We start from the raw sequence: 21,789 nt of genomic DNA on the forward strand, positions 1-21,789 counted from the left end.
TAGTCCTTCCTGGGAATGATGAACGGAATACTGCATTGAATTTAGAATATTGCTCATATTGTACATGAAAGTTCAATAAGCATTTTTTTAATTAGAATGACAAAAAATTGTCAACATGAATCACAGATCTACTGTCCACTAAGTATGTACGAGATTGAAGCCTAGCCCATATCCATTTTTTAAAAGAAGACTTCAGTTACTTAAAATATAGATTTTGTCAGTTAATTTTCAGAAATGATTGACAGTTTCATTCTCATTAATCTTTTTGTAAATAAAGAAGAATGACTTTCAGGATAAAATTACAATAATGATTCATCATGAAATACTTACTTGGATTTCTTCAGTTCTCATCCCATCCAATAGATATCTAAGCAACTCTTGGCTGTCCTGCTGCTGATACCCTTTGAATCGTGTTGCTCTATTGTGAAATATGCAGATACAGATTAAGGAAAGTGCAATGCTTTCTGTATTAACTATTATACAAAAGGAAAAAAATGATACAGAAAAATCACACATGAACTTAACATTTCCAAAGAGCAGGGGCAGGGTTATAAGATGTTATAAGCACAAATATTGTTCTTATATGAAACAGCTTATTTCATTGTACTATTCCTGATATAATCTGACATTCAGAAAAATAGTGTTTAAAGATATTCACAGTATAATTTGATGCATATCTTTCTAAAATGCTGCATTAATTCCTTATTAAATGCATACAATACAGAAGCCTTTATATATTTACAAGTAAATTGTCATCTTGAAATTGTCTGAAAAAGGTTATATAGCAACTGATAATTCCACTTTAATATTTAGCTGATCAGTGAAAAAAGTTATAACAATTTAAATAAATTAGCATATTATAAAAATAATATAATTGTCACTGAGACTTTGAGTGTAATGTAAGCTATAATAAATAAATTCTACATACAGATATCTCTCTAAAATATACATGCTGGCTTAGTATGTAATACTGCACTCTTTCAAAATTTAAAGTCCCAGTCCATTCTTATGACTGGGTAAGAAGTTGATGTTGAATTAGATTCATACATTGCTTTAAGCCAATTGTAAAAAAAATGAAATAAAATAAAACAATCTGCTAGCTTCTTTGATCATATCTAAATCTTTCTCTCTACTTTAGATATGCTCTAATGAATGATAAATATATTGATAAATATACAGATAATAAAAATGCAAATACTAGTTTTGTATTCTGATGGATTTAAAATTAAATAGATCCAAAATTACACAAAATGTATCTGCTTAAACAGTACTTTTATAATTTTATAAATAAAATACTCACTTTTTACAAATCTGAGAGAAAAGTTCTCTAGGGATCACAGATCCTTTTTTTGTCTCCTGCATTTCTGCCAAAAACTGGCACATTGCTAGAGTTAGAGGTCTTGGAGGATCAAGCATGACTTCCAAAGGTTCCTAAAGACCATATAAAGAAACTCCTATAAATACATGCATATTTTATGCATTCATTTGTGCTGCTTTTGTTTGGGGTTTATGTTTTTATATTTAGGGTTTGGTATTATCCGCATGCTGATGATATCTAGTTATATCTTTTGACCTTGGTCTAGTCAACTAAGGCTGTCAAGTTTGGCTGCGCGAATTTGGACAGGGAATAACTGTCTCCAACTGAGTCCTAACAAGACTGGGTGGATCTGGGTATTTGGGTCACCCAGATCTGGGAATATTCCACCCTTGATGTTGGATGGGGTAGCACTTCTGTCTTCAAACTTGGTATGCAATCTGGGTTTTTTTCCTGGACTTGCAGAGCAGGTAGCAACTGTGGACAGGAAGGACTTTGCACAACAGTTTCTTGTTTCCAAAATCAGAGACTCTTCAAACATGACTCATGTCCCGGTCATCTCTTAGCTTGACTACTTCAACATGCTCAAAATGAGATTGTCCTTGATCCCCACCCACAAGCTTCAACTGGTCTAGAATAGTGTGAGCAATAATGGACATGCCTTGGTATGCCCATATAACATCTCTACTTTGTGAGCTGCAGACCTTGTCAGTTGCTTCTGGGTACGATTCAAAATGCTAGCTGTTATCCATAAACATTGTACATGGTATAGGGCCGGTTACTTGAGAGATTCCTGTCTCCCATAGTATCTGCTTGGCTATTTCAATATTGCAGCATTGACGTACTTGAGCTTCCTTTTATTAAACAATATCATCTATTGATATCCTGGAATGGCACCTTCTCTGTAGCAGCTCTCATTCCAGATGCCCCCCTCCCCCACTACAGTTCAGAAGACCAGTAAAGACCTGGCTTTTAACCTAGGCCTTTGGTGAGGGGGGGTGAGAACGCTTGCTTCATTCCATCTGATGTGTCCACCTGATATCTTTTACTAATTTTGTTGTAATTCCTTTGACTGTTGTGAGCCTTCCCAAAGTTATTGGGAATTGTGTGGATATAAGTTTGATAGATCATTATTGTTTCTTCTGATGCGAGCTGAAAAAGCCAGACAATTGATTCTCTGAAGCAAAAGATGCATATATTTTTGTAGGAATAATGGGCTGAACTTCAAAAAGTACTGAGACAAAGTTCAAGCTCTCTCCTCATTTACATTGGAGTCTCTTCATGATCATCAAATATTTTAATGTTTAAGTTAACTCAGTTTACTGTTACTTTCTGGCACAATTTAAAATACCGTACTGTCTTGACATTACAACTTTGTGTCAAAAAAAATAAAATAAAAAAATATGCAGTTACATGTGTTACAGCCCTGTTACCATTTCTCTTCCCACCACTAAGAACTTAATGTTTTTGAAAAGCAAAGAGATAAATTATAGTTAACTTTGCCTAAAAAGGAAAAGCCAGATTCAAACTTCAAAAAGCCAACTTCAGGGCCCTTTCTCTGAGGCATAATAAAAAGACCCTGTTATCCAACATTTTTAGTCTCTCCTCAGCCATTTCAAAGAATGAGTGAGAGGCATAAGTCTTTGTTCACATAAACAATGCAATTTAGTACTGCACTTCCGTAAGATCAAAGAATTAATGCCCTGATTATTTTCTGTCTTCAGAAACTATCTATGAAATAACAGCAACATTTGCTTAGTGAATTTAAATCTATCCATAATTAGTTTTAATACATTCCAAACAGCCACTTTCATACCGTTATTGAGAATTCTGGTGGCTCAAGTGTAATTGTTGAATCAGGCATTTTTACTTCTTTCAGCAACTCTCTCAAAACTGATGTTTGTGATAGATTCTATGGGGAAAAAAGTGAATTGTTTACAAATTTAAAAACTCAAAAGATATATATCTTTTATTTAGGTTCAGAAGGCTATACACTATAATTTATTATATAAATTTAACAAAATTTGCTGTAAAAATGCCTTGCTCACCATAGTTTTTCCACATTGCTTTTACAAATGATTCTGCATATAGTCCTTGACTTATGACTTTCAAAGGTTGCTTTATGACTATTGAAAATTATAGCGGCCACGGAATGGGTGCTTTATGGTAAATATCATAAATACCCGTATTTATCGGCGTATAACACGCACGGGCGTATAACACGCACCTTCATTTTAAGAGGGAAATTTCAGGAAAAAAACTTAAATTTCAAATGAAGAACTTTGAAGCAAAATAAGGGTAGCTCAGAACTTTTTTTTATTAATATTATTACCACTTCTTAACATTATATCGGCGTATAATACGCACACATCATTTGCCCCCTATTTTCAGGGGGAAAAAGTGCGTGTTATACGCCGATAAATACGGTATCCTAAACGCAGGCTGACTGGGTCAGCTTTATGACAAGTCAGAGTGTTCTGTGGACACATGACCACAATTTTCCATGTTTTTTGCTGGCTTCTGGCAAAAAACCCCCACTCATTGAAATGAATGGGATGGCTTAATGTCCATGGTGTTCACTTAATGATCCTGGCAAAAAGATCGGAAAATTAATTTCGGACCTAGAGGTGCCTTAACTCACAATCATAAAAACCAGATTTTAATGTAATTTAATTTAATGTTCCTGTAGCAGCATTTAAACAAAGACTGGAAAAAAACTTTGTAACAAGAGTTAATTAGACATACAAATTAGTAGGTTTTATATATAAAATGAAATACACATTCAGAATAGAATTAAATGAAAGATGACCCAGTAAAAATTACATCTTGTTTCTCAAAACATTTATAAATTTATGAACACCCACTATTCTAACACACACAAATAAAGCTCTCCTAAGTGCTGCTGATAAAAGGGCTTCCAAAATTAAAATGGAAAAGAATCTGGAATGTAATTTTACAAGATAAGGATTTCTACATTAAAATTAACAAAAAAACAAAGCTAGTAAGTAGCAATATTTCATTTTTTCCCCAATACAATCGTAAGGTATGACGCAATAAAGTTCTGAGAATGATTAATTTATATCATACCTGCAAAACCGCATTAAAAAAACATGTATTTCCTAGGTTGCTAAGACCTTTCACCGTCATTTCTGAATTGCCATTTAATTGGTTTTTATTATCTTTGAACAAGTTTTCCTTCTTCTCCTTCTCTTCCTCATTTTTGTGGTCTTTAAGTTTTTTGTTTTCCAAAGGTTTGTTTTCTTCATTTTTAGAAGCTAAAAAATATTTTTTTAAAAAATACAATAAATCAAAATGAAAATTGTTTAGCATTTCAAGGATAAAGTAGAGCAATTGCAAAAACAATTTTTATTTAAAGCAAAAACAAGTACTATAAAACATATAATTTCAAATAGTTACCCCTCAAACAATTAATTTAAAATAGACTAGATCAGGACTTTTCAACCTTTTCACAGATTGTACTACTTTTAGGACATGACAATATTTGAGTACCACCAGTGCTTAGCAAGGTGTCAAAAACTTGATGACTAAAAAAAAGGGGGGGGATTTTGGGTTTTACTGATTAGATTCATTTGTTGTTATAGAAATGGCTAGTTTATAATATTATGGAAAAGTAAAAAGTTGAGGTTCAATGTTAATGCTTCCTTCTACTGCAACAAAGGAAGTATGTTCTTTTTCCCTTCTCCCCCTCACTTTCCCCCCCTTTTTCCTCCCTACTGTGTCCTACTATTTGCTTTTGTATTTTTATATTTTATTCTATAATCTAAAATAATATTACAAACTGTAGAAAAAAAGAACAAAAGTACCAGTTTTAAGTTCTTCGGTGCCTGTTCCTTTACTGAATCACTTTCCCTTTGCACTGACAAATGTATGATGAATTTATCCATGTTTATTAATATGAACCACTACCAGCTAATCCAGAGGTCTTCAAACTTGGCACTTTTAAGACTTGTGGACTTTAACTCCCAGAATTCCTCAGCCCTCATGGCTGGTTGAGGAATTCTGGGAGTTGAAGTCCACAGGTCTTCCTCCTGAGCTAGCTGGTTGGCCCTTCTGAGCTCTTCCACAGTGTAGTAAGAATGCACCCCCCCAATCCCTTCCCTGTACCCTTAAAGACACAGGAATCAAGTGCAAAGCAAGAAAATAAAGAAACACAAACTCCATTTTTTTTCTCTTTAAGCTGCCTCAGGCGTGTCACGTGTCACAATGTTGCAATTCTAGACTGAAAGGCTCCGGCGATTGCGAAAAGCTTTAGCTTTAAATTAAGCCAGTTTACCTTCAAAGAAAACTTTCTAAAAGCCACAGACAGACTCAATTAAATGGGGTAAAACTAATTACATTTGTTTAAAGGGATTAAACCTTTCCTGTTGTCTTTTTTCCCCTTCCCCCCACCCAAACCATGTTCTTTTATAGCCTCTCCTCTCTCTCCCCCCTTTTTCTTCAGTTCACCTCCAGCTCCGAGCCAATCAGCTGGAGCCCTGCCGGCTTCTGCCAAGCCAAGACAGTCCAAGACAGTCCTGCAGCTGCAGCTGCCTCTCCCTCAGGCTTGGCTCACTTAGGCTCATTCCCCTCCCCTGCTACACTTGCCTAGCAATTGCGTACCACCTGCCATGTGGCAAAGTACCACAAGTGGTACGCGTACCACCGGTTGACAAGCCCTGGACTAGATGGTTGGATTCATAGAGAGCTAATCAAAGCTGATACATTTACCTTTCAGCCTGAAACCTTATAGCTAACACAGAAAAAATAGGATCTTTAAATAAGTCCATCAAGTTTCAGTTGGCAGTACCATCCTAAGACATTGTAGTCATTTTAAAATCTTTAAAAAGTCTTTAGTATATTAATACTGTATACATTTATACTACAGATTTTGCCCTATAGCATTATGAATAAGCGATCGTAAAGAAGGACATTTCCTGTAAAAACAATCTGACATCCCAATGATGCAATTTAAAAAGAAAACATGTCAAACACTTATAGCCTGTCCCATTGTTTTAAAAATCTGGATCAGAGAATGAAATGTGAAAGGATAGATAGATGATAGATAGATAGATAGATTGATAGATAGATAGATAGATAGATAGATAGATAGATAGATAACCTTTATTGTCATTTTTTAACTGTGGGCACAACGGCACACATCAAAAATGAAATTTAGTTGCCCGCTCTCAAAGTGAAATACATACATGACATACACCTAAACATACTATGTATAACATATGTATAGACCCACACCCCTACATATACATAACAAATAAATATTAAATACTGTCCATCTTGAATATATAACGGAAGGAGGAAGCTTGAGAATTCACAAGGTTAATGAGAATTGTAGTATCTACAATAATTGTTTATTTGTCAAATTTATATGGTTGCGTATCTCACACAAAGTGACTATGGATGGTGTAGAATAAAACCAGCAATTGAAACATTCTACAAAACATAAACATAGATAAAACAAGACCATGAGAGGAGAAATAATAATATAAGCCAATATTACAAGAGAGCCAATTTGGTGTGGTGATATAGGTACAAGCCCAGAAACTGGAGGATTGCGAGTTCTAATTTCTAAGTTCTTCTTGCTTTTGGCAAGAAGCTATTTGGATGAATTGGAGCCAGTCACTCCTACTCAGCCCCAAGAAAGGAAGCAATGCCAAACTGCTTCCAAAATCTTGCCAAGAAAACTGCAGACTAGTCCAGGCAATTGCTTGGAGTCAACACTGTTTCAAAGGCACCAAAAACAAAACAAAATAAAACCAAATTTGTTTTGAGTCAATAAATATAATTTATGAAGGCAAAAAATGTATGGGGCTTTCAAATGTAGAATATGTAGAATAAAGCATTTTAGTACTTACAGTTCAATTTCAACCTAAAGTAGTTGCTACAAATTTAAATGCAAGTATCAGTTTGAATTTTTACTAATTTCTTTCCCTCCAGTCACTGAAGACCACAGTATTCTTGATTCACTCTAACATCCAAGTGAAAAATAGTTACATTTTTCAAATCAGCTGGTTACAATGCATTAAAATTTTCAGTACTCCCAATATCACTTATTGTAAATGAATGATTATGTCGTATCAAGTTTGTATTGATTCTTGATGATGACATAGTTTCTCTTGAGAATAATGCAACAAGTATACCTTAAAAGGAACTGACCTGTATTTGGAATGTTCACACAAGTTTGTTTTCTAATAAAATCCACAAGCTGGCCCAGTCGAGTAGACGAATTATACTGTATTTCATCATCACACAAATAGCACCTAGTTTGATTAAAGAGTCCAGACATGCACAATAATTTGGTTTACATTAAACTAGAACAGTATGTAGTGGAACATAATTCACACATTTTTGAAATACAAATATATTAAACAATACTTTAACAGTCCTTAGAAAAATTCTTCATTCCAGTTTGTGTTATACATTTACCATTAATCTAGAGCAGTGGTGGCAAACCTATGGCATGTGTTCCAGAGGCGTCATTCAGAGCCCTCTCTGTGGGCACGTGTGCCGTCGCCCCAGCCCTGCCTCCCCCCGCAGCCCCCTCCTCCCCAGCAGTCCCCCCAGAGGAGAGTCGCCCCTGAGCATGGCCCGTGTGGAGCAGTGCAGCCAAGGAATGGCAGCCGGGCAGCGGGGCCAAGACTCCGCCCTCACGCTCCGTCGCATGCAGTTGATGCTGCGGGGTGCAGGCAGAGGGCGTGGATGCCATGGCGCTGCTGGGCCGCCTGGGCAATCTGCAGCGGGCTGTGGAGGTGGTAGGTGGCCCTGCGGACAGGGCGGGGGGCAGGGCAGGGGTGGTTTTGGGGCACTCGATCTCTAAAAGGTTCGCCATCACTGATCTAGAGGTTAAGGCATCAGGCTAGAAAGCAAGAAACTGTGAGTGGACATGTTTGCTTCCTTGAGTTATTTGCAAAAATAGTAAACGTGGGGTACAAATAAATAATAAAAATAAAATTTGATAAACTTACCAAACAGACCAGTTTTCCACATTAAGAACCAAACAGTGAAGTTCTGATCTTGGCGTTTCATAGTGTTTTAAGGCATGCTGCTCTTGACAATTTCTGCCACAACCCTGTAATATAATATCACAAGTATGGGACTTTAGCAATCACATACAATGTAAAGTATTTGTTAAGGTGAAACAAAAATATTTTTAGTTTACAGTTAAAAATGACAATTGAAGTGCATAGTTATTATTTACATGCAGTTCTTGACAGGTTCAAAATTAATTAATTAAAAGCCTGTATGACAAGTTTGGACATATTAATATGTCCTATAAAGAGATTGATTTGTTAGACCTGCTATTAGCTGGATGAGGACAATTCCACAATAACTTGTGATTGCGATTCTATCAACATTCTCCAAGCAGTTGCTTGAGCATTTGAAAATGCCTCTAGAACATCTTGCTCCCCAGTGTGAGGTTGGCCCCAACCCTCCTGACTTTCTGTAAGAGCCTAAAGACCTGGCTCTGCCAGCTACCTTGTGGCTCCAATGGGGGAACAACACAGCGGAGGTGGTTGATTGACTAACAACCGATCCCACCTTCCCCACAGCCGAACTTCTCTCCCCATCTTTAATTGGATCACAATGTTTGGCTTGTTTTAATTTATTTATGGTTTGTGTATGTGTGTGTGATTGTAAGTTGCCTAGAGTTATCCTGTGGTAAGATGGGTCGCCTGTAAATTTCATAAATAAATAAATGGCAATTCACTCTTACAACGTAGAGAAAGGATGCACTCTCACAACAAAATTTTTAAGCTAGCAATTTCAACAGTAAGAAATGGACGTTACGGGGAACTACTGAATTTGAAGCAACAAGATCTGGAAGGCCATGAACAATCTCTGTTAGAACTTCCCAAAATGTAAGTGTTGCAAACAGAAGCTAAGATTATTACTGAAAAGTACAAGTTAGATATTTTAGTAAGATGGTAATTTTATTAAATAATTCCAAATCAACCATGAAATACTTACAAGAAATATATTTTAAAAAAGGGGAGGGGGTTCTAGAATGGCCATCAAAATCCGCCAACTTGAAAATGATTGACCATCGGGGGGATACTCATACATGCAGTGTCAAAAGAAAGCCTAATATATCTGAGATAGAAAAGTTCTGCAAGGAGCTGTGTAAACAAAATTATAAGCGAAGGACATTTGGACAGCTATGGGAAACATTCAGAAATAATTGTATCTGCCTTAAGAGGTGTCATAAAGTACTGACTGAAAGAGTGTTCAAAATTATGCATCTGTTCATTTACTGTTTTCTTGTTTTGAAGCTGGAAACAATTGTGCATTCAAATTTATAGAAAAAAGCTATGCTTAAACCCCTGCTCTATCATGTAGAGCAGGGGTTCTCAACCTTGGCAACTTTAAGCAAAGCTGGCTGAGGAATTCTGGGAGTTGAAGTCCACAAGTCTTAAAGTTGCCAAGGTTGAGAACCCCTGATGTAGAGGATGTCTTGTGATGCTGGGATGAGATTGTGTGCCACAAAAAGATTTGGTTCTATTATTTTCCTCAGCAAGAATAAATTTAAAACATCTGCAATATATTTTCCTTAGTAATAGTAACTGGGACATACCCTGTGGCCACATTTTAAACATAACCATATTGTTGGTTTGTCTTCTGCCCTCTTATCAGATTTTTCATCTGTCTTATTGTCATCTATCTGGCAATCCTGGCAGGAATTCAAGTCCACAGCCTGCAACGCTTTTTTCAGAAGACCTTGTTCCAATCCTTTGCGAAGGTGCTTGCATGTTGGTCCTATGAGAAATTTTACATAGAATAAGAATCAACATTAAAGGGGCTTTAAATATATATTATTTAGAGTCCATAAGATATGGCCAAAGGTCAGCTGGCTGTCAGTAATAAGTTTCTAAGAAACTGACTGCCCTACACACACAGAGGGAGGGAGGGAGGGAGGGGGGGGGAGAGAGAGAGAGAGAGAGAGAAGAATAACCAATCCCCTTCAGAAATCTGCTCCATTCATTGTGATGTGTTTGTCAATGGCTCTTAGCTACAGTACTTATCTGAAAAGTAGCTCCTGGATATTGCTGTCTCTAGGCCATTGTATTTTAATTTGATGCTAATTACCTGAAAACTAGATTACCGAAACATATGGGCTTATGCCTTAAATATGGACTTAGATAAACATGTTTACCCATAAATATTGTTTCACTCTATGGAAGTTGAATCTTAATTGGATAAACATCTTCAAGGTCACATTAAGCATTTTGCTAAGGAGTAAAATCTTACTGTTCTCCATAGCAGTGCAACTTAAACAAATTATCTGTATATGTTATGCATACCCAGAACATCTGGTGAGACATCTGCAGGAATATTTTTTCCTTTTGTGCGCTTCTTTCCCATTATAGCAACATAGGCTTTAATTTCACATCAAACTATAAAAGAAAACAGATTATTTGCCAATAAAAAAATAAAACCTGTAAATAGCAATGAATGTATTGTATTATATACATGAAAGGAGGAAATTTACATTTCTGCTTCCTTTCTATTGTGTTTATTAAGGGAACTAAGCATTTTACATATATCTATACAAAGCAAATTGTGACAAACTGCTTTGGAAAATATTCTATTATTTCAATACAGATTCATGGATGTCTCCATAGTAGCTTTTAAATACTAATCTTTGTGATTAAGCAAAGTGAATTTTAAATTCAGCAATAGCAGTTTAAAATATAATTTTGTGTATATTGAATGGGATCAAGCCACAGTCTCAACATATTTAATTCAGAGCTAAAGATTGTTTAACACTGAGAAAATTAATAAATCTTATCAATGTATCAAGGGATACACAAATACATTTTCAAATGTAATTGTACTTCCATAGGGAGTATTCAAGGACAATAACTCCACCCTGTCCTACTTATGGAATTGTTTTATGAATTTCTTTTTTTCCAGGGAAATTCTTTAATTGAATCTGTTCTTTATTCACCTTTCTTTAACAATCATGTTTTCATAATAACAATCATGTGTAACAGCCTAGAGAATATAATAGCAGTTTCTTTTACTAAAATGAATTTTAGTTTCGTTTCTGATTAATATCAAGATATGAGCCAAAAGCATTTGACTTAAAAGTGAAACCATAAAATTAAACACAGCAGTTTTGACATCTCTGTACATACTTTATTTTCCTTATGCTTGCAAAATGGAAAGGTTAAAAAGCAAAAACAACCAAAACCCATTCTTCTTAAACGGGGGCAATAGCTCCTTAAATGGGTTAATTTTCTGCGCTTTCAAGAGCAACCTGGCATATTCAATTAATTTCTACATGCCAGGAAAAAGCTAGCATATTTGCCCGTTGAGCAATAATTACAAAAGGGCAAGACGAAAATAGGCAATCAGTTTCTAATACTTTAAAGGGCACGTCCAACCAACCTCTCACTTCTTGGACTAACATGCATATTTACTGAACTGCGGCACTTTCAAATATAATGTCCAGCCTTTTCCAATTTCCTGGCGGACGTGGGAGTTAGTTGGCAACTTTTCTTTTTCTCAGCCTACACCTGCCGAGAGGACTAACGCCTCAGACAAAGGAGACGGAGAAACAGCTGGAAATGCCAAATGCCAGCACAAACTCTGGCAGGGAAACACGAACGGCCCAGAAACGCTGCGGGCGGGCGCCTTCAGCTCTTTCTGCCCGCCCGCGCCGCCGCATTGTCCCAGGTGAAGCAATCCAGCCGGCCTTTCGATTGGCCACTTCAACTTTTTCGCAGCCCGCCTATTCGGCCCTTACTGACAACAGCCGAAACCAATAGTGAAGCATTTCTTACCTTCGAAGGATTGGAGACAGAAGTTCCAAGGGGCCGCTGAGAAAAAGTTCCACGCAGCGAGCTGGAAAAAAAAATCTGCTGTCACCGCGCGTGGGAAAGAAACCTCCCGAATTTAAATATTTTACGACACATGCCTGCGACGCCAGAGGAGATTTACGACTCTCGGGCAATCCTGTTCAATTAGTGACATAGAGCGCTTGTTCCGGAGAGGCTCTTTTACTCAGCAGAAACTTCCGGTCCATTTGGCTGTTGGGTAAGAAATGTCTACGAAAACGTAAGGCGAGGCGGCGGGGGCGGAAGTCTGTCGTCTACGGAGAGTCGTCGCTCTATACGCAGGGGTAGTCAACCTTGGCTCTTTTATAACTCGTGGACTTCAACTCCCAGAATTCCTGAGCCAGCTGTCTGGCCCAGGAATTCTGGGAGTTGAAGTCCACGAGTCATAAAAGAGCCAAGGTTGACTACCCCTGTTCAATAGCTCATGACGCGCGCGTAGCAAAAATGGGAACAACGCAACCAGAAGCAGGATTTTAGCGCAGTGGCTTGCGATTGAGCTGTGGTGTGTGGTGTTCTTCATTTTTCAGTAGCAGCAAAATAGGCTGCCCCATCCCCGTCTTTTAATATAACGAAGGAAATCTGAAACCGGATTAGTCACATTTCATTTAAACTGGGATTGCTGTATTTTAGAAAAGAAGTGTGCCCCCCACACAAACTACAGACACAATGGTTGGCAAGCAATTTTTGTGTTACATTTGGGCTCTGAAGGTAGAAGTTGATGGGTTTTATGTAGGAATTTGGCTGGCAATCCAAATCGGGCTGATTCTCATTCCAGCTGTCGGTATTAACAATTACTATATTACAGAGCTTCATCGTCAGCCTTACTATACTGTATTTAGGAAGCAAGCTCTGAATTGACTTTGGCAGGATGTTTTCATCATTTAATATGTTTTATGTTTGTTAATATGTAAAATAATTTTAAAAAGATTTAAACGTTAATTTGTAAAAATATCTTCACGTGAATTAAGTATTAAGAAAAAGAAAAGTTAATATCTATGGTATTACAGTACTCTTACTGCTTGCTTGATCAACTTACATACTGAATCACAGTTCTGCTGTGCTTCTCTGTTGGCATAGGAAAGGGAAAATATATTTTGACCAAGTTGTTTCCAATATTGTGATTTCGCATTTTATCTGTGACCAGTTCTAAAGAGAGAAAGTCCAACCATCGGGAGAGCATGTGTTCATATTTGGTAATATTTGTTTATATCAGTGTTTCTCAGCCTTGGCAACTTTAAGGCATGTGGACTTCAACTCCCAGAATTCCACAGCCAGCAATGCTGGCTGTGGAATTCTGGGAGTTGAAGTCCACATGCCTTAAAGTTGTCAAGGTTGAGAAACACTGGTTTATATCAATCATTCTTCACATTTTTCTTCCTCCACTATTAGGGGTAGTATGAAAACAGGTCAACTTTCAAAGCATACTTAAGTATTTATGAGTAGTGAACAATGTGTAATATCTCATTCATGTATTCTAAGCAGTAATTGAACCCCAGAATGAGATTGTACATCCTGATCTGGAACTTAAAATGGTAAAAACAAATGGATTTGCTTCTACATACACAGCACACATAACAATAGTTCTATTTCCTTTTGGGAAAAACAATTTTATTTTATTAAACATTACAACATTAAGTTGTTAAAACAGTAAGCTAAAGAAATTAAGACAAAAGATAAACAGAAAACAGCAATAAAGTAACAGTTCAGTAGTTCAACACTATTCACTATACCTCTGTTTACCTTTATAGTAGAACACTACATAATTTTTCCCCAAAATTATTCCTGGTTACTCTATTATCACAATTCCCTAGAGTGAATGTGCAATTGTTTGGTGTAATAGTTAAGGCACCAGGCAAGAAACCATGACACTGTGAGTTCTAGTCTCACTTTAGGCATGAAAACCAGCTGGGTGACTTTGGGCCAGTCACTCTTTGTCAGCGCAACCTACCACCCAGAATTATTGTTGGAAAAATAGGAGGAAGGAGTGTGAGTTATATTCACTGCCTTGAATTATTTCTAAAAATAACAAAGGGGGATAAAACAAACACAAATTATAATTTTTAAATATTTACAATATTCATTCACCATATAATGATATCAGCTATTGTTTTGGGCATAAATTCTAGCCCTTTCATGTATAATTAATCCTATTTCCTTACTTCTTTGCAGTCAATTCTCCACAACAATATCAGGACTTCTGTAATGTTCTTGTCTACTGTTTTCACAGATGTATAGCATATCCATTTTTTCTTTCTATTTATTAATTAATATTCTTGACTATTTACTTTTCCTAGGTCTCCATCTTTAATATTGCCAGCTTCTCATCAGGTGACCTGAGAGATATTGCCTTCTGTTACCCATCATGGTTTTGGTCAATTAGGGCTTCAGCATAATGTTTTTCAATAAGAAAGAGAAAATGTAGATTTGGTTACCAACCTTAGTTGTATCTGTGCTACACATAGCATTCCCTGCTAATGTTAAGGACAATAGGGATAGCACTTAGACTTATATACCGCTTCACAGTGCTTTACAGTCCTCTCTAAGCAGTTTACAGAGTCAGCATATTGCCCCCAACAATCTGAGTCCTCATTTTACTGGCCTCGGAAGGATGGAAGGCTGAGTCAACCTTGAGCTGGTGAGACGAACTGCTGCCAGCCGGCAGTCAGCAGAGGTAGCCTGCAGTACTGCATTCTAACCACTGTGCTACCATGGCTCTTATGCTCATTAGTTTAATACATTTTGGGCAGAATGACCCAAATATAGGAAAAGCCCAAACAAGCAGGCTCACTATTCTTTGCAAGATGGGAACCCTAATCTAGAGGCTATCTTGAAAACCAACATACTGTTGCTCTCCACCAGTTACATGTACAATTGCATGTTCAGAAGTTGTTTTATACAATGAATTACATTCCGCCATTGCAGAAATAGGAAAGCTAAATGTTCATTATTAAGAATACTCTAATCTTCAAAATAATTGTTTGCTGATAGATTGTGGCATTATCTTGAAGCTATATAATTAATTATAGTATACCATTTAGGAACTGAAGATGTTTGACTCCTTAGTTTTTAAGAATTTAAAAGTGTACCCAATAATATTTTCTCAATTTCTTTATAGGAATTACATTAATAAACCAAAAATGAGCAATTTGGAAGAAGCTGAACTACAACTTTCTGAATTAGATTTACTTTCTAGTATGTTTCCTAATGAAGGTGATTTTAAGGTGACTGATCATTTGGCTTTAGCAGAACTGAAAGATTATGTTGGAAAATGTACTTTAGAAGTGCCATCTTCGAAAATACAATTCGTCTTATATTTAGATGTAGAAACTCCTGGTGAAAATAAGGTAATGCACCCTTGTGTAAAAAAAAAATTCACAAATTGATTGCTAGTAGAATTTTAACTTTAAAAAACTTCTTTCTAGGTACCACTTTCTTTGTGCTGTGCTTTCCCATTAAAATATCCAACTATTCTTCCAGAAATCACTATAAGGTACATTTTAATACATACAGGATAAGTAGGCTGAAAGATGAAATGCAGTATAATTTTGATAGGATGCTATAATTCTCATATTGGTAAATAGAGTGATCTTAGTTACATAATAAAATGTCAAGAAGAGAAATATACTGATAAGTTCATATAATTTGAATAGTATGATATAAATCTAATGGATTTTCTGGAATTGTAATTCTTAATACTAACCATGAAATTCATATATTTAATTAATTTGGTTTTATTAGTAAATATATATGACTTGGATCCTTGCAATCTTCAGGACCATTTTCTTCAGCATACATTACATTATCTATTCAGGAAAGAATAGATAATTGGGAACTCACCCTCAGTGCTTATCCACTGAAGTTAGGTTGGTTCCCATCTTTTTATCCTTTGAGCGACAGTTGAAGATAGTGCTTTTGCATAAGGCTTTAGGGGTATATTTGAAAGATAACATCATTTTTAAAAAGAGTTTAATATTCATTCTTTAAATGTTAACCTATATAGCAGTGGTTCTCAACCTTTTTAATGCTGCGACCCCCAACCGGTCGTAAGTCGAGGACTAAACCGGTCGTAAGCCGAGGACTAAACCGGTTGTAAGTCGAGGACTACCCAGCCGGTCGTAAGTCGAGGACTTTCCCTGCCCGGGAGCGCTGCGCATGCGTGGTTCCGCCCCCTGCGCTGGCCGAGGCGTAGCTGGCAAGCGGCAGAGATGGAGCAGGCCGACCACCAGCTGGCCCAGCTCAAGGGAGGTAAGGCACCCGCCGGAAAAGGGGGAAAAAATGGCAGACAGCCTTGCTTGGCGACCCCCGTGAAATGGTCGATCGACCCCAAATGGGGTCGCGACCCATAGGTTGAGAACCGCTGCTATATAGAGCTGCTCAAGTAAGCAACATAGAAATAATTGTAAATAAATATTGGTATATTACTGAGATACCGGAATGCAAAAGATGGCAAAAACCATACAACAGTTGAACAGTTGAACAAAAAGCAGGTATATTATTATTATTATTACTGTGGTATATATGTTATATGTTATACCAGAGTTGCCTTATCAGTGAGAGGGGCAGCATATAAGTTAAAAAAACAAATATTATGAGATACACCCCAGTTGTATCTTGACCTATTTTGGACCTTTCTGAACTGAGCCATATTTTCACTATGGCTTTTGACTAGTCATTTTATATATTTCTTCCTGTTGTCTGAAGTATGGTGAAATATAGTTAAGTTTTTGCATGCATTTGAGTTTCAGTTGGCAAAGTGCCTTTTAACTAGAGGGCATCTGTGAGCAATTAGATAATTCTTTACTCTTTTTGGACATAACATCTTTTGCTGCATTTGTTACGATTAAATGAATACTTTTGATCTACATCCAACCTGTTAACTTTCAACATAAAAACAGTTAAGTATAATTGAGAATCAAGTCTTGCTTTATATAAAAACAGTTTTTTTAAAATTTTACTTTATACTCGAAATGATGCCCTTTTTTTTAGATCTCCACTATTAAGTCGATCACAGCAAGTTCAGATGAATGCAGATCTCATTACTTACTTGAAGAAACATTGTGCTGGTGATGTTTGCATATTAAATGCAAGAGAATGGGTTAAAGACCATGCTGCCATGTATATCAACAAAGGACCCTTGCCATCTACTGTTGAGAAATCAGATATTCAGAAATCAGAATGTATTCTCACTAGACTCTGGATTTACAGTCATCATATTTATAACAAACAGAAGAGAAAAAGTATAATTGAATGGTCTAAGGAACTCTCTCTTTCTGGATTCAGCATGCCTGGAAAACCAGGCATCATTTGCGTAGAAGGTCCACAAAAGATGTGTGAAGAATTTTGGGCAAGGTAATAGTTCCTTGTTCTCTAAGTAACAAAGGCATGGGTTTTTATTTTGGGTTGATTGACTCAGAAACAATATCTTATATTCATTTGCATTGGAGAGAAGATTCTGTTTAGGAGGGTGAAACATTTCCTTACCAAGATAAGAAATTGGATTGGAAAGATTTTTTTCTGTTCAAATTAATGGAGATACCGTATTTTTCCGTGTATAAGATGCTGTTTTTTCCTGCAAACACCCTGTTCAAAAATCAGGTGCATCTTATACAAGTGCAGCGTCTTATACCCGAAAAAATAATGGTAACCTCCGTAGCCCAGGGCATGCCTGTGTGGGTTTTTTACATGTCGCTGCCATGCCGCTTGGTGCAGGAGGATATCGCTGGCCTGAGATGCCGCCTGGATGGGGAGAAAGCCGGCACGAGATGCTTGAGGATCACGCTGCCCGCCCCACTGAAGCCGCCTTCTATGACCTGTTTTTCACCGGCACAGCTCGGGCTGAAGCCGCAAGAGGCCCCGGGAAGCTGCCTCAGTACAGTGATTGAGGCTGAGGGGGTGGGCGGGACTAAGCCCACAGAGTGCCATCTGATTGGAGGAAGTCGCCTCCCTTGTGTGATGGCATGGTCACTTGTTTTACTGCCACTAAAGATGTGGTTTGTTTAATATTTAAAATGTTGATTTCTGAATTTTTGTTTAGAAAATTGGGGGCCGTCTTATACAAGGGTGCGTTTTATAGATGGAAAAATACAGTATTTCCTTTTTTTAATTTATCATTCAATTTGTAAGTCGCCTAACTCAAGACAGTTATAATAATGCAGAATACAAAAGTAACAGTAAACATAACATTAATTCTAAAATTCTTGGATGCTTTTCCAAAAGCATGGATATTGGGGATTAGAAAACAATTATTAAGGAGTGCATTTCTCAGCCTGGGAGTGGAGACATGTTTCCTTGTGTAGATAAAGCTTATGACAGTGGGAACAATAGTTTCTCCTATGAATTTTTTTTATCACAGTTAACATCTATTGGTTTCAATAGGAAACCATTACTGGTAACTAACCTATACTTCCTGTGCTTCAATAATTTATAATATTCTCATTGTGTTAGGATAAGAAGATTAACATGGCAGCGAATTTTAATCCGTCACAGAGAAGACATTTCCATAGAAGGGACCGAAGCCGAAATGGAGAAGGAAAAGAAGTTTTTGACTTTTGAAGAAAAAATATTTGATGCACATGGTGCTAGAGGGAATCACATGGATTTGGGGCAATTGTATCATTTTTTAATTGACAAAAGATGTGGTGAAATATTTCAATTGTATTTTGGAGTTGAAGGACAATAAGTTAAGGTGGGAAAAGCAATAAGGATCTAAAGGATGTAGGTTTTTTTCTTTTTATTTTAATGAAAGAATAGAATTCTAAAAGTTTTTATTATTTTATACTTGAAAAATAAATCAATGGAATTGAAACTGGATGCCAGAAAATGTTATTTGCTTTGGTAATTTAAGCACAGCAAAGTTTCTGAATATATTATCAATACCTCATTACTGTTTCTACTTCAAAAATAGCAAAGTTCTGTGCTTATATTACTCAGGGATGGAAGAAATGGTTATGTACAGTATCTGACCTTTGTATTTATTATATTACCTGCTCATCATATAGGCCCCCAGTAAAATTAAGCCTTTTGCAAGTTGTATATTAAAAATATTTAGTCCTTTTATAGTATTATATGGATATATAGTTCAGTTTCTTCAGAAATGGCAAATAGTGTCACAGCATTTGATATTGATAATTTTAGTACTCGATCTAGAGAAGTCTTTAATTCCAGACCTTCAAATATATACTCATGTACATGGAATTTTTATTTTACTGTATATTGGATAATCTGGGATGCAATGGCTCAGTGGTTAGAGACGCTGAGCTTGTCAACTGAAAAGCTGACAGTCTGGAGTGCTGCTTGATGGGATGAGTTCTCATTACTTGCCCCAGTTCCTGCCAACCTAGCAGTTTGAAAGCATGCAAATGCGAGTAAATAAATAGGTACCATTTTAATGGGAAGGCAACAGTGTTCCATGATCCTCGGCGTAATAGTCATGCTGGTCACGTGATCATAGAAGTGTCTTCCAATAACACTGCCTCCCATGGCTGAGAAATAGAGATGAGCACCGCCCCCTAGAGGTGGATACTAGTGGACAGGGAAAGTGTCCAAGTACCGTACAAGGTTAATAGCAAAAAGGGGGAGTAGCACCATTAGTCGAGCACGTGAGAACTCATCTTGTGGTTAGTTAAGGCTATTGTACTGTAATTAGGCTGCTAAAATCCTGGCTAGAAATGGTAGCATAGCTTTTAAAAAAATCTAATAGTGGTCATCAGGATGTACATAAGACAGCCTTGGTTTGTGATTCAGGGTCTGGTGAGATCCAGATAAATTCAATAAGCTGTGGTTAAGTTATCCTGACAACTTGTTGAATTTAGCTTTATGGCAAAATATATAAATACATGTTTGGTGTATTAAATAAACTTGGATTTGGAATTCATAAAATTAATGAAGATATTATATATGTGCTTTACTGTACATCTGAAGTAAAGGTTAATGGAATGTTTTCTATTTTTCCACCATTTAAAGGAACCAAGCAAGGAAGTCCACTTTCACCCTTGCTTTTTAACATCTGTGTGGAACCCTTGGGTTATGGAATTGAACAACATAAGGAGATCTACAGAGTAGTACATAACTCAGTTGAACAAAAAGGGTTTTTATTTGTAGCAGGCATTCTTTATTTCTAAACCTCAGATTACTACTAACCCAGTGATGATGTAAAACATAGACCACTTTAGTAAAATAGCAGGATACTATATTAACTGGTCCAAATTGGAATTGATGCCTATTGATGAAAATTTAGTTTCCCAGCTATTTAAGGAACATCTATTCCATATTTATTTGATACTGCTAAATATCTGGGTATGTGTATATCAAAAAATATAATTCACTTAGTAGCAGGAATTCTGGGAGTTGAAGTCCACGAGTCATAAAAGAGCCAAGGTTGCCTACCCCTGGTCTAGGCCCTAGACAATATAGGAGAGTGCTATAACAAGAGTGTCAATGGAACTCAAAGTATAACTTATAAAAAAAATATCAGAATTTAATCGACAGTTACATTTACATAAAAAGGCTTATCAAAACCAATTACTCTGGAGATATAATAAGAATATTTCTCTATACAATGTTTTACCCTTAATAAGTTTTGGGAGAAAGTATTGGATTATATAATTGTGTGACAAAAACAAATATTTTTCACATAATATTCTTTTATACTACATACCTAGTACTTGGAATTTGATAACCTGATAATGTAAGTTCTCTGTGACCTTATGGCCAAAACACCCTGAGAGTTCAGCGTTGAAAAGTTAATGTATTGTCCCTTTTACTAAATGGATTGAAGACCTGATGGCACTTGCCTTTTTTTTTTTTAAAAAAAATCCTCTTTGACAATGTATTTTTATCCCTGTGGGTTTTTTTTGGGAGGGTGGGGAGGTGTTGCTTCTGTCATAGTTAAAAATATTAAATGAATAAAAAGTTATCTTAAATTAGGGTTGCCAGGTGTCCACTATTTGAGTGGACAGTCCACTTTTTTCACATTATGTTCACTATTTTTTTTCACAAAACAGTGGACATTTTTTATTCAAAAGCTTTATGATGAAATGGTACGTAATCTAAAGCTGTACAGTCTACTTTTTTTACTACTTAACACCCCCCCCCCCCCCGCTTGTCCGCTATTTTTTGGAAGCAGACCTGGCAACCCTATCTTAAATAAACCTAGGCCAAGGGTAGGCAACCTTGGCTCTTTTATGACTCGTGGACTTCAACTCCCAGAATTCCTGAGCTAGCTATGCTGGCTCAGGAATTCTGGGAGTTGAACTCCACGAGTCATAAAAGAGCCAAGGTTGCCTACCCCTGACCTAGGCATATACCAATGTTTCGGCTGCAGCTTTTTTTTTAATCTGTAAAGAATCATGATCTACCCACTTGAAGAACGCCTTTTGAGCTTTCTTATAAAAAGAGCATAAATTCTGTTATCACAACATACTGTGTGACCGCCAAATACAGTAACAGCCCCCTCCGTGTAAAACGTAATTAGTACCGATTGGTGTATAAGCGCATCATCATCTTAAAAGTGGCAATTAATTTAGAATAATTAAGAAAGCATCTAGCGAGTATAAACGCAAAAATGTTTCGGTTGGACATCTTTCAGTATCACTAGTTCGTCAACTATTCCCTCGCACG

General features: G+C 36.6%; 2 protein-coding genes across 4 annotated transcripts; one reads left to right on the top strand and one right to left on the bottom strand.

Moving 5' to 3' along the window:
* Positions 1-330: 330 nt before the first annotated feature.
* On the bottom strand, positions 331-12,198 carry USP16 (ubiquitin specific peptidase 16; the record flags this gene model as incomplete). The annotated part of the gene is given in 9 exon segments (XM_015823699.1): positions 331-418; positions 1,301-1,431; positions 3,132-3,227; positions 4,403-4,590; positions 7,490-7,593; positions 8,299-8,402; positions 9,906-10,087; positions 10,633-10,725; positions 12,118-12,198. Coding segments are annotated over 8 exon segments (954 nt in total), but the record flags the coding sequence as incomplete, so codon positions are not given.
* A 46-nt stretch (positions 12,199-12,244) lies between these two features.
* RWDD2B (RWD domain containing 2B) lies at positions 12,245-18,918 on the top strand. 3 transcript variants are annotated; one of them, XM_015823700.1, is made up of 5 exons: positions 12,245-12,370; positions 15,287-15,515; positions 15,594-15,661; positions 17,158-17,520; positions 18,616-18,918. In XM_015823700.1, exons 2-5 carry the CDS (start codon positions 15,309-15,311, stop codon positions 18,848-18,850), a joined length of 873 nt encoding a protein of 290 aa, XP_015679186.1. In that variant the 5' UTR covers positions 12,245-12,370; positions 15,287-15,308; the 3' UTR covers positions 18,851-18,918. The 3 variants fall into 3 exon arrangements, with proteins under 3 accessions (XP_015679186.1, XP_015679187.1, XP_015679188.1); XM_015823701.1 differs by lacking the exon at positions 12,245-12,370 and adding an exon at positions 12,621-12,673; XM_015823702.1 differs by lacking the exon at positions 12,245-12,370 and adding an exon at positions 12,827-12,840.
* Positions 18,919-21,789: the final 2,871 nt, after the last annotated feature.

Source organism: Protobothrops mucrosquamatus, unplaced genomic scaffold (assembly GCF_001527695.2).
Source record: "Protobothrops mucrosquamatus isolate PMUCROS unplaced genomic scaffold, P.Mucros_1.0 scaffold1955, whole genome shotgun sequence".
NCBI lineage: Eukaryota > Metazoa > Chordata > Lepidosauria > Squamata > Viperidae > Protobothrops > Protobothrops mucrosquamatus.

What these genes read in the sequence shown, in the direction of transcription:
- RWDD2B (XM_015823700.1), top strand. Translation starts at nt 15,309, where the DNA reads ATGAGCAATTTGGAAGAAGCTGAACTACAACTTTCTGAATTAGATTTA. An exon ending in AAACTCCTGGTGAAAATAAG is followed by an intron (nt 15,516 to 15,593) that starts GTAATGCACCCT and finishes ACTTCTTTCTAG; the next exon opens with GTACCACTTTCTTTGTGCTG. An exon ending in CTTCCAGAAATCACTATAAG is followed by an intron (nt 15,662 to 17,157) that starts GTACATTTTAAT and finishes CCTTTTTTTTAG; the next exon opens with ATCTCCACTATTAAGTCGAT.